Source organism: Azolla caroliniana, unplaced genomic scaffold (genome assembly GCF_043228905.1).
Source record: "Azolla caroliniana isolate FFs.n. ecotype wild unplaced genomic scaffold, voAzoCaro1.0.p SCAF_12, whole genome shotgun sequence".
Taxonomy (NCBI): domain Eukaryota; kingdom Viridiplantae; phylum Streptophyta; class Polypodiopsida; order Salviniales; family Salviniaceae; genus Azolla; species Azolla caroliniana.
In genome coordinates this window covers 16,967,227-16,978,424 of record NW_028230447.1, presented here as the reverse complement: position 1 = coordinate 16,978,424, position 11,198 = coordinate 16,967,227, and the positions used below count along the sequence as shown (strand labels likewise).

General features: G+C 38.8%; 2 protein-coding genes across 4 annotated transcripts; both read left to right on the top strand.

The window, feature by feature from the left end:
- Positions 1-242: 242 nt before the first annotated feature.
- Positions 243-8,685, top strand: LOC147857268 (alpha/beta-Hydrolases superfamily protein). 3 transcript variants are annotated; one of them, XM_087328566.1, is made up of 11 exons: positions 243-355; positions 506-671; positions 4,798-4,990; positions 5,408-5,490; positions 5,812-5,912; positions 6,487-6,582; positions 6,726-6,779; positions 7,177-7,325; positions 7,635-7,752; positions 8,199-8,268; positions 8,375-8,685. In XM_087328566.1, the coding sequence occupies exons 2-11, from the start codon at positions 587-589 to the stop codon at positions 8,524-8,526; spliced, it is 1,101 nt and encodes a 366-aa protein (XP_087184692.1). In that variant the 5' UTR covers positions 243-355; positions 506-586; the 3' UTR covers positions 8,527-8,685. The 3 variants fall into 3 exon arrangements, with proteins under 3 accessions (XP_087184692.1, XP_087184695.1, XP_087184693.1); XM_087328569.1 differs by lacking the exons at positions 243-355; positions 506-671 and adding an exon at positions 2,408-2,536 and having other exon boundaries at positions 5,413-5,490; XM_087328567.1 differs by lacking the exons at positions 243-355; positions 506-671 and adding an exon at positions 2,410-2,536.
- A 1,064-nt stretch (positions 8,686-9,749) lies between these two features.
- Positions 9,750-10,979, top strand: PEX11B (peroxin 11B). The gene has a single exon (XM_087328900.1). The coding sequence runs from the start codon at positions 9,992-9,994 to the stop codon at positions 10,928-10,930; it is 939 nt and encodes a 312-aa protein (XP_087185026.1). The 5' UTR covers positions 9,750-9,991; the 3' UTR covers positions 10,931-10,979.
- The last annotated feature ends 219 nt before the right edge of the window (positions 10,980-11,198 follow it).

The window sequence follows — 11,198 nt, the reverse complement described above, 5'->3', positions numbered from 1 at the left end:
AAGGCAGGTCCTTTCGGAACCTGGCCCTTGGGCAACGGTGGTAGATCCTTTCGGAACCCTCCCTTGGCAATGGCAACATCTCCTTTCGGAAACCCCCCCTAGCAACTGGCAATGGCGGCAACTGCACCGACAACAAAGTAGGGCCCATTCAAGCCATAGTTTGTGTAGTTTGGTGTGTGTGTGTGAGTGTGACCATAAAGGATCTTATATGTGACTCTCTAACACCACTTGTTTCACTGCCTGTATTGTATGCTTTCAGATTGATGAATCAATAGAAAGAGAGATTCCTGGCCAAATTTCTGATGAAGCCTTCCATCTGGACAGGAGAGGGATCCTCATCTGTCTCGAAAGCTTGGTACCAATCTTCAGAGACCTATTTTAAAATTGTAGCTAACTCTCTGAAAATATTTTCAAGATAATACTTATCTATCTATTGATTATTCTATCTATCCATGCATCCATCTAAAGAGTTAATCTATGCTTCTTTTTCTTTTTCTCTTTGCAGATCACAGGTTCAATTACTTGATAGCCCACTAGTTGAAAGAAAGATAGAAAGATAGAAAGAGCAGGAAGAAGACATTTCAGAATGCCCCATTGTGAAACTAGTGAAAATGTGTCCATCTACTATGAGACATTTGGGCAAGGGGACACCAAAGTGCTGCTTATCATGGGTATGTTTCTTTTTCTCTTTATCTCTAATTTTCATGTTATGATTCTGTTTGCATCTAGTTTGTTAGGAGATTATTCATGGGTTCAGTGCTTCTATTAAAAGAATGGGAACCCCATGGTACCGAGCAACTACAGAACAATCAGGATTGATCAGGTGGCACCATGTTTGGCCATTGTGTAATGGATCTATGTTTAAGAGCATGCAGTAAAGCATTGAGCCGAAAATGCATGGATATGGAACATTACAGACCCAAAATGATTAATATCACTATGGATCCCAGAACCTATACTTAAGACATCATGGAGGAGGGCCGTTGGGGCAAAAGAAGCAGGTTTTGGTAAAGGATAACTGGACCCATATACTCTACACTTAGAGCCATCATTGAAGAGGGATGAACACATGAAAGGAAGGCATACTGTTGCTCTCAGAATTCTGTAAGGCTTTTGGCACAGCTCCCGGGGTTAAATCTATGTTGAGATGCTAGAAGAGATCGATGTACTAATGCATAAATATTTTATTCACATCAATGAGAGACTACATACAATCTACGGAATGGGGCTAAGCACAGGGTAAGGATCAAACTAAGGGTCTCTCAATTTTACGATTTTGATGCTATGGACATGCAATTGGGGACCTATTCACTGGATGAATTACAGACTGTGTATGTGCTTATGAGGATCTTTCTTCTCCCAAGAAGAATTCTGGTTCTATTCTTGTTACCCGTGCTATAAAATGACTTAACCTTAGTTTGATCAACAATAACCGAAGAATCTTTGTCTATAAAATTTGACATTAAACCATCTAGATGTCTTTATGGTTCCTCTGGAGCATCAGAGATCAATATCATGCCATCAACATATAGTAATGTTGGTATGGTTGTCCTTGCCAATTGTGCTTGTGAACCGCCCAATCTCTATGTAATTAAGTACCACTTCTCTTGATAGTGTGCATCTTTGATTCACTCGTATTGTGCCAGCCACAATCTTCGACTATTTATTGTGCACAAACTTTTCTTGGCACTGATTCTTATAATGCATAGATTCCCCATTGCATATCTATTGGAACACCAAGGGCTTCTAGCTGCAGCAGCGTTGAGCACATGGTGCAATTTCAAAGGCTTTGCAGAAATCCTCAAAGCAACAATGGATTGTCCTTTTATGGCCTCTTCCTTCATTAATAAGGTCTTGGAGTGTCAATATGTGATCCAAAGTGGTGAATCCCTTTTGGAGTAAGGGAGCGGGAGAGGGAGAGGATTGGACTTGGTTTTGGGGAAGCGGCAAAGGTCGTGTGGAGTGTGTGTGGTTACACTTCAGATGTTTGCCATGCCCATATTGAATCCCAGTTTCCTTTATCGCCGGTGCACTCGCTTTAGATCCTCAATGCACAGGTACCCCTCGTTCAACTGCCACTCACCCTAATCACTCTTAGCTCTAATAGAAGATTAAGGGGATAGAGTGAAAGTTCCTAATACACATATAGAAAGGGAAAACCCCAAGATTGGAGAAGAGCTACAAAAGTCACCAAAGGGTGGGTTTTATAGCTTTTTATAATTTTGGTGTGTTCCTTTCACATTAGATTGCCCATTGGTAAAAGCTTCCTATTTGGGTTTACTCTATCCCCCTTATTCTATAGTATTGTTGAGCTTGATATCTCTTGTCGGTGCCTTTGTCTCTACAAATGGTGTGTAGTTGGAGATATGCTAAGAGTTGGCTATTCCCAGTTATCTCCTTTTATGACATGCTGTTGCCATCATCATATCCTATACGTCGATTAGTAATATCCGCTCTGCCGTGGGTTTTTGCAGTGCCCACAGGAGAACTTCATTCAGTGACTTTTCACGGTCGCCCTCCAAACAATCAGAATGAAGTAAAGCTTAGAAATATGTTTTATACTCAATTAATTTTTCCATGCGCTTAGTCGGGTAGGCATTGGTCCCTTGCTGGCCATATCCCCCCAACGGAACTGTATGTGCAAGTCTACCTGCATATGGCGAGCACCAGAAAGCTGCCTCTGCTACTTCAGCATTCCTTCATATATTCTCCGGATTTTATCCCTACACACGAAATTCCACTCCCCTCTGTCCCACTCGAGTAAATTGGTTTTGAAAACATTCCACCAGTTGAGCTGGTGTGTTTGACTTTCAACCTGATTCACTGCCTATGTGCCCTCTACGCCCAGTCATTCTGAATAACACTTGCCCCCCGCCCCCGTCTTACCACGTCTGCTGGCATGGAATTAGCTAGGGCGTCTTCTTCAACTCTTGTCATAATCGACCTCGATGAAAGAGCTTTACAAGTGGCATTGCCCTTCCTCGCTAATGCAACGTTTTTCACCCACTCGCGCCATATTGCTGGATCGGGCTTTCACCCATGGTCTGATATTCCCCACTGCTGCCTCCCTATGGAGTCTGGGCTGTGTCTCAGTTCCAGTGTGGCTGATCGTCAAAAAAGACCAGCTAAACATTTGCGGCTTGGTCAGCCTTCACCCAACCAACTACCTAATACGACACAGGCTCATCAAACAGCAGTTTTTAGCTTTATCGAAAAGCAGCAAGAGAGAATCGAGAGGACATTTAAAATAAGACTTTTAGCCTGTTCTTTTTCTGTAGCACTAGAGGTTTACATATTAGACATCGGCTTCTCGTTTGTTTCCAGAATGTAGTTATCTTCATCGTCATCTTGTGCTTTCCACAATTCTATTTTTTTGGGTGCACAGGTGGCTTCCCTCTTGTATTTTGTAGTGAAGAACACCAGGTGCACTAGGAAGGAACATCCACATCTTATCATTTCATGTTTTTCCAAGACTCCAATCACCTGGCCATAGGCATTGAATTGCAACCACACTTGGATGGTGTCTTGTTCTTGCCAATTCAGTTTTGGGAAGAGCCACAGCGAGGTTTGGCAGGAGAATATGCCTCTTTAGGAAGGCTTTGGCCATTACAGAATTTCACGAAACTTTGAGGACTGATAATGCTTGCTTGAACTTGAAGGAGCTCTGACAGGAGGAGGAACATGCCTCTTTAATAAGGCTTTGAACCATTACAAAGAGCCACTGACTCTGAGGACCAATTATGCTTGCTTTAACTACAAATGCTATCAAAAGAAAATCTCAAGAATCAATGGGATTAACCTTCTAAAAAGAGGAGAGACAGGCCAACACAGCCGTAAAGAGAACCATCACTAACTTATTTATAGCCATGATTCCACCCATGTCAGTTGCCTAGAGGTCTACACACAATAGAACACGCCCTAGAGGAGTCACATTGGGAGAGGCATTACACATTTTCACGCAAAATGAATGTGGACTCGGTGATCTCATCCACAAACTCATTATCTAATAGGGATAAAAGCCATCATTGCTTTAAAAGGAGACAGAGGTCACACTATTGTAATCGATATGATCTAGAATGGTCAAAGGGGACATACTGAAGAAACACCTTAAATTTATCTTGTGGTTAGTTTACATATTATCTGTTATATTTATGATGAGAGACAATTATTCAAGTTTTATGTGTTTGTATAAAATGTTTTGGTCACATATGTCTATTCAGCCTTTCATAGACTGTGTTACTTACATATGCAAAAATAAGTGATAGCTTTTATGTTTCATGCATTTTCTTCTGGTTCTATGGAGAATTGAATTTGGTTTTTCCTGTTTTTTTTTTCATTTTTTCATGGCCCTTTTTGAGAAATAAGTGGTTAGCATTTGTTTGATCTTATGAGTCGTTTTCGGTGTAATTTCATAAAGAAATAAGTTAATAATGTTTCTTTTTGTTTATCATGGATATTTTTGCTTTCAGGGAACAACAAATTTTTAGCCTTTTTTTTCACTTTCTTTTACTTCAATTTCCAGGAGATAAATGACTAGCATTTGTTTTATCTTTATTCTTTTGCTTTTGTTTAAATTTTATGGAGACAGAAATGATCAACATTTGTTTTTCACTTTCCGTTTGTTCAATTTTATGGAGATAAGAATGAACAGCAGTTGTTTTATCATGTATTTTTGCTTTGTTCCAATTTCAGGAAGAAATAAGTGATTAGCATTTGTTTTTTTTCTTTGATGATCAATGCTAATTAAAGTGGTTTAAGTACTTCTACTTATTTGCATTATGTCACTGGGATTTAAAGGATTCGCTGCAACTCTTGAAGCGTGGAATCATCAAATTAGAGAGCTAGCTATCCCCAGTCAAGATTATGAAGAGGATGAACCTTCTTCAGTAAAAGACAACGCCAATATGTCTCTTTCTGGAATACAAATCTGCGCATTTGATAGTCGTGGGGTTGGGAAGAGCTCAGCACCCGAAAGCAAGTCTAAATACACGTATAATTTCTCTATTCTTTTCACCTATCCTCGATTTTATTAAAATTTATATGCTTATTCAAAAGCTTCTTGCCTTTCTTTTCCAAGTGGGTGCATGATTGAATCATATTGTCTTGGGCGAATCCATACTTTCCAACATAGCTCTCACGTTTTATCAAATTGCCAACATTGTAGACTAGAATGACATTTTAATGAAGGGTAAAATGCCAAAGTATCTTAAGTTTTAAGAAATTGCCAGAATATCCCACTGAAGCACATACTTCACTACTTCCGAGGGATATTCAGGTCATTTTTTAATGCTTATTGATATTCCAATAAAATTTTGAGAAGTCGTGGATATTTTGGTGTGTTTGCCATTATGATAATTTAATTTATTGTTTCTAGCTCATGCAATGAACTTAAGGCTATAAAATGCAGGACAGAAATCATGGCTATGGATGCAATTGCTTTAATGGATCACTTGAAATGGGAAAAGGCACATGTTTTTGGTCATTCGCTAGGTAATAAGCTTATGTAAGTCTTAAGTGGTAATGAATTGTTAGACTATTCTCTCTCTCTCTCTCTCTCTCTCTCTCTCTCTCTCTCTCTCTCTCTCTCTCTCTCTCTCTCTCTCTATCTGGTCTGTTGGTTTAATGGTTCAGGCTATAGGATGAAAAGTATAAAATGAGAGAACCCATGTTCGAATATCCGCATGATCTCAGTCTCCCCCATAGATCGTATTTAGTCTTCCTTGGAGGCTCAAAAACTCTCTCTCTCTCTGTGTTCTGTTTTTTCTTTATCCAATTTTCAGGTTTTTTAAATGAGACAAATGCATATAATAGGAGCCATGGTATCCTCCAAGCTGGCAGCAATATCACCTGACCGTGTTGCTTCTTTGGCGCTCTTGAGTGCAACCGGTGGTGGTTACCAGAGTGTACCCAAGGTTAGATTATGTTCGTCCAATAGTACTTAATTGATCCAGTGTAGTACGCCTAACATTTTTGCATATTTATCACGATGCCTCCTGGTTTTCTAAAATGTTCAAAATACCCTTAAACTTAGTTAGGTTTAATCATTCTTACTTGGACGTAATGGCAATCTAGTTGGTTTAATCAGCATTCATTCAATTAATTAGTCAGCTAAACATTGAAAACCAGGGGCCATCCTACTTAATATGCAAAATATTAGGGGTATTGTTTTAGGACCAGAAATAAATAAACAAGATAAGGAATATCTTGAGATCTGTAACAAAAAAGCTTTTTGATGCTTTATAGGATGCAATTGTATGCTTTTTAAGTGTCCAAATTTACTTATGAACCATACCCCCAGAATCCTAAAAGATATTAGGACTTGGAATAATTTGTATATGATACAAGCTAATTTACATTAGAATTTAAATCTCTTGTTTCTCTAGCATAAATTTAGAGCAAACTGACTAGATGGTCCTGTTATGGTTTCGTATCTTAGAAGTTAGCACTTAATTCATTACTCTATAACATTTGTGCAATGTCAACCAGCTGAACATGAAATTACTCTCAATAGCGTATCGCTTTTGGAAAGCAAAGTCTCCAGAACAAAGGGCACTGGTTGATCTTGACACCCATTATACTGAGGTATTTTACTTCTCTGAGAGACTTTGTATCTTTTCTTCGGAAATGTACTCTCTTGTATCTATTCACATCATGCATTTTTTATTATCTTTGTTTAAGCTCCTTTCATGCTATTTCAGAAGTATTTTTGGATATGAATGATTCAGGATTACCTTGATGATTTAGTGGGAGAGGAATCAAGAAGGGAGTACCTTTTCAAGGTAAAAAATTTCATATTCATGCATGTAGCAAACAAATTTGTATATAAAAGTAGTTCCTAAATATGGACTTCCATCATTCCATTTATTTTATAAAATCTGGAATTGAATCAATCCATTTATGCTGTACAATGTGAGCTTAAATTGCTCCATTTCTTTTGTAAATTCTGAAATTAAACCTCATCAAATATGTAAAAATCTGAGCTTAAATCATTCCGTTTTATTTAAACATTTAAAAGAAGTGGTTTTAGACGATGTTTTTTGAATTATTTAATGTCCTTTTTCTCTTGCTTTACATTTATGTGCTGACTTGAAGTATTGAATTCACATCTACCTTAAATAATTATAATGTGTTGTCGCTATTTGTTTGTTTGTTTGTGTGTGTGTGTGTGTGAATCAGGAGTATGTGAAGAACATTTCTACCAGTGGCGTGCAGCCGAGCCATGGGGAGAAAGGCCAGCTAAATGCATGCTGGACACATAAGATGACATCCCAGGAATATGAAAGAATCCGAAAGTCATCTATTTTGGTCTCAGTCATTCATGGCAGGTGTTTGGTTGATATGTTTGTTTTAGAGATGCACCCTCTTAACGAAGGATAATTCTTGAGAACCTAATTCAAGAAAGACGCAAAAATAAATAAACATTTAATAGAAAAATAAATGATAAGCTCTAAATATTGGCAAAAACTATATATATGTAGATATTCTTTAATTTGCTGAAATAGGAAGGTTGAAATGTGAAATTAGAATAGTTTTTCCTAGATTCAAAGATTTTAAAAAACCGAGGGTTTCAACCGAGAACATTAGTAGGGTATTTTGCCTCTCTAACAAGTGATTGATTATATTTGTTTGTATAGGGGTGATGTTATCGCATCAGTAAAGCATGCTCGAACCATCACCCGACACTTACATCCAGTCGCTCGAATGGTTGAGCTTCCTGGCGGGCATCTCATCACACACCAACACACAGAAGAGGTAAAACAAACTGTGAACCCAAAACGGAAATACTTTTCCAGAGAAGTAGATATCAAAATGAAATATGGATTGTTTTGATCTAAATTTGAGTGATATTGTGCACGTTTAATTTTTTGTAATGAGGAGGTTCTGCTATGAGAATAAAAATATATCATCGAATTTGAATTTTGTTTTTGGTAAACTTTGATTGTGTACATATGTTAAGCCATATCTTTTTGGATTTGGGAAAGTATGATTTCATTTATTAGGAACCTTTCTATGGTTGACAATGAATGTTTCAAATTTGGGTAAAGAAAACAAAAAACCAGAAAACTCCTCTAATATTAGTTTCACCTTCTAGTGAAGATTCTTATCAAAACATGTTTTACCATCTCATTGTTTATGGATAGATGGCTGTCTCAAAATCAAGTAAAACATTGTCGTTTTGGCCCATGTTTTGTCTCCAGGTTAATCAAGAGCTAAAAGAACTAATCAAAGCAGCAAATTCAAATTTACACACCTCAGAATGGATTAAAGGTGATAAAGAGATATTCCCCATTTCTCATGTGTTACAATCAATCCTTTGCAATTTCTACGCTTTATAATAAACTTAACTTGTTTTGCATTAAAATTCTGGTCAAAGGGTGCACTTTGCATGGAGTAAAGACAGGTCATCGAAGTAACGTAAACACTGAGGATACGGAAGGTTGTTGTGGTTTCTTAAAAGCTCTGTATAGACAAAGTTTTTCTAGTGGGGATGTGTTGAAAATGCGTCCGATGAATAAGGAGACATAGTGGAAGGTAGAAAGAAATACAGCACATTGCAAGAAAAAGCACTCATGTGCTGTCTTTGGATGAACTAAACATGTATCTGGCATAATGTAAAAATTGAACTAAACTTCGCAATCAAAGTGCATTCTAAATCAAAATCATGGAAAAGAACATGTTTAAATATCCTCTTGTTGCTGTAATATTTTCTTTTGTTATTCAAAGACAAAAAGTTCTATTAAATCAGAAAACAAATTAAGGAAAAAGTAAAAATGGGCTCTTCAACTGTGGATGAAAGAACCAATGCATGTTTGACTTCAAGAACTGCACCAGATTCAATAATGGATCCAAATCCTCGGTGGTTTATTTTTAGGATCTTACATCAACTATTTATGGTCGCATATCAATTTGTGTAGCATTGGAAGTGTACACTATTTATAGTATCTCATCAAGCACTACTAAAAATTAGATCAAAACAATAACTAGAGGGCTCTTGTACTATCTACGGGCCCTAATAATCCTATATGCATTTTATTTAGGATAATCATCTTGAGAATGCATTCAACTTAATGTACCAGAAAAGTGCATCATGTAGAGCAATAGTTGTTTCTATACTATTGCCTTTTAAAGAATTTTGCTTGCATTTGGTTCGGGTTTTGCATTTTGGTGAAAAGCAACAAGTTGTGAGAAAAAGAGAAGAAAATAAATAAATCAGGAATGGGATTCTTGTTTTGTGGCACAAAATCCAAGTTGTGAGAATAAACTCTATAGTAACGTGATTGGGACATTTTCTATCGCATGATGTGGGACTACACACCGGATTGTGTTTCTCAAATATTAAAATTACACTGAATCGGCAACCATTGTCTCATCTAGAACTTTTTCGCATTCTTAATCTCCTCTAAGAAACCAAAAAAAACATATGGCCTCGATCCCTCCAATGAAAAACAAGTAAAATACCATAGCTTGGGAGAGAAACAAGACATATCATGCATGTGGCAGGATGATGTGAGAACTCTAGCTGATGTATGCTGATAGGGAGAGGCGAATACCAGGTTACCGGAAATATAAGCGGGGATAATTCATTTTCTTTGATTAGGCAAAAAAACTCGCTTGAAACATGAGTGGATTAGTTTTAATTCCAAGGAGAAAAGCATAACAAATCATGTTCCATCCTTAGAATATAACATATATATTGATAGATATAGGCTAAATGGTAGAACTTTTCTTCAAGCTTTTTTGAGAAAGGATAAGAGTGGTAAAGTCTATGTGTGGTTGAGGAAGAGTGAGTATATCTCCATTCTCTCTCTTGCCTTTGTATTGATCAATCCTTCATATCCAAACCCATTTCCATTCTCACCAGATTGCCTTTGTATTGATCGATCTTTCATATCCAAACCCATTTCCATTCACCAGATTAAATTCTTGTACCCAAATCCAATCAATAATACCACACACACACACACACACACATATTTGATAAGGGGGGATCATGGCGAGGAAAGAAGACCCTCTCGATCGCCTCGTGATCTTCCTCGCCAAGCGAGACGGCATCGACAAACTGGTGAAGACATTCCAGTACGTGGCAAAGCTCGCGCACTGGCATCTGGCATCACATGGACGGCCATCCCTCGCCGAGCGCGCCAAGAAATGGGAGGTCTCGTGTGGGACGAGCCGCAAGGCCTTCCGGACCGGCCGTTTCTTGTCTGGCCTTAACGCCCTACGGAACCTCCACCCTAACCCTAGTGTCAATTCCAAGAAACCTAACCCTAGCCCAAGCTTTGGTCTGCAAGTTTTGGCGGTGCTTGCAAACGGAGGCGAGATGGTCTACTTCTTCTTCGACCATCTCTTGTGGCTGGCACGGATCGGATTCTTGGACACCCACCTCGCGACCCGGATGAGCTTCATGTCGGCGTTCGGCGAATCGTTCGGCTATGTCTTCTTCATAATATCCGACCTCATCGCCATCACAAACGGCTTCCGAGCAGAGAGACGCCTAATCTCGGCTACACTAACCTCTACTTCTTCTTCTTCTTCTTCTTCTACTAAGGTTAGTTCTCTGGAGGCGACAAACCCTTCCCTAAAGGTAACAGATCCATCATCATCATCATCATCGACATCTTCTTCATTAAGGGTTCCCAAAGATTCTGATCCTCTAATAAGGAAAGATTCGGATCCTGGTGATGATGATGATGATGATGACAGTGGTGGTGAGAAGGCCAAATATGTTGCACTAAAAGCAGAATTGGGGAAGATCCAATCACAGCGGGTGATGGCGTCCTTCGCGATCGCGGCCAATGTGGCGGACCTCATCATAGGACTGGCGGAGATCGAGCCCAACCCATTCTGCTGCCATGCCGTAACCCTTGGGATCAGCGGCCTTGTCTCTGCCTGGTCTGGCTGGTACAGGAACTGGCCTGCATCTAAATGATGGATGGGATGGGATGGGATGGGATGGGATGGATCAAATCACATGTAAACCATGGATGGGAAGAAAATTGGAGAGTCTCTCTATCTCTGCTGCTGCTGCTGCTGCTGCACTCAGAGATTCTCTCCGATGATCAAAACCCAGACAATCAGTCAGTCAGTCAGTCGATCGATGGGGAAAAACATGGATCGGATTTTGTTCTCTATTTTTCCTGTCTCACTAATTCTTTCTTCTTCTTTCTTCTGCTTCTTCTTCTTCTTCTTCTTCTTCT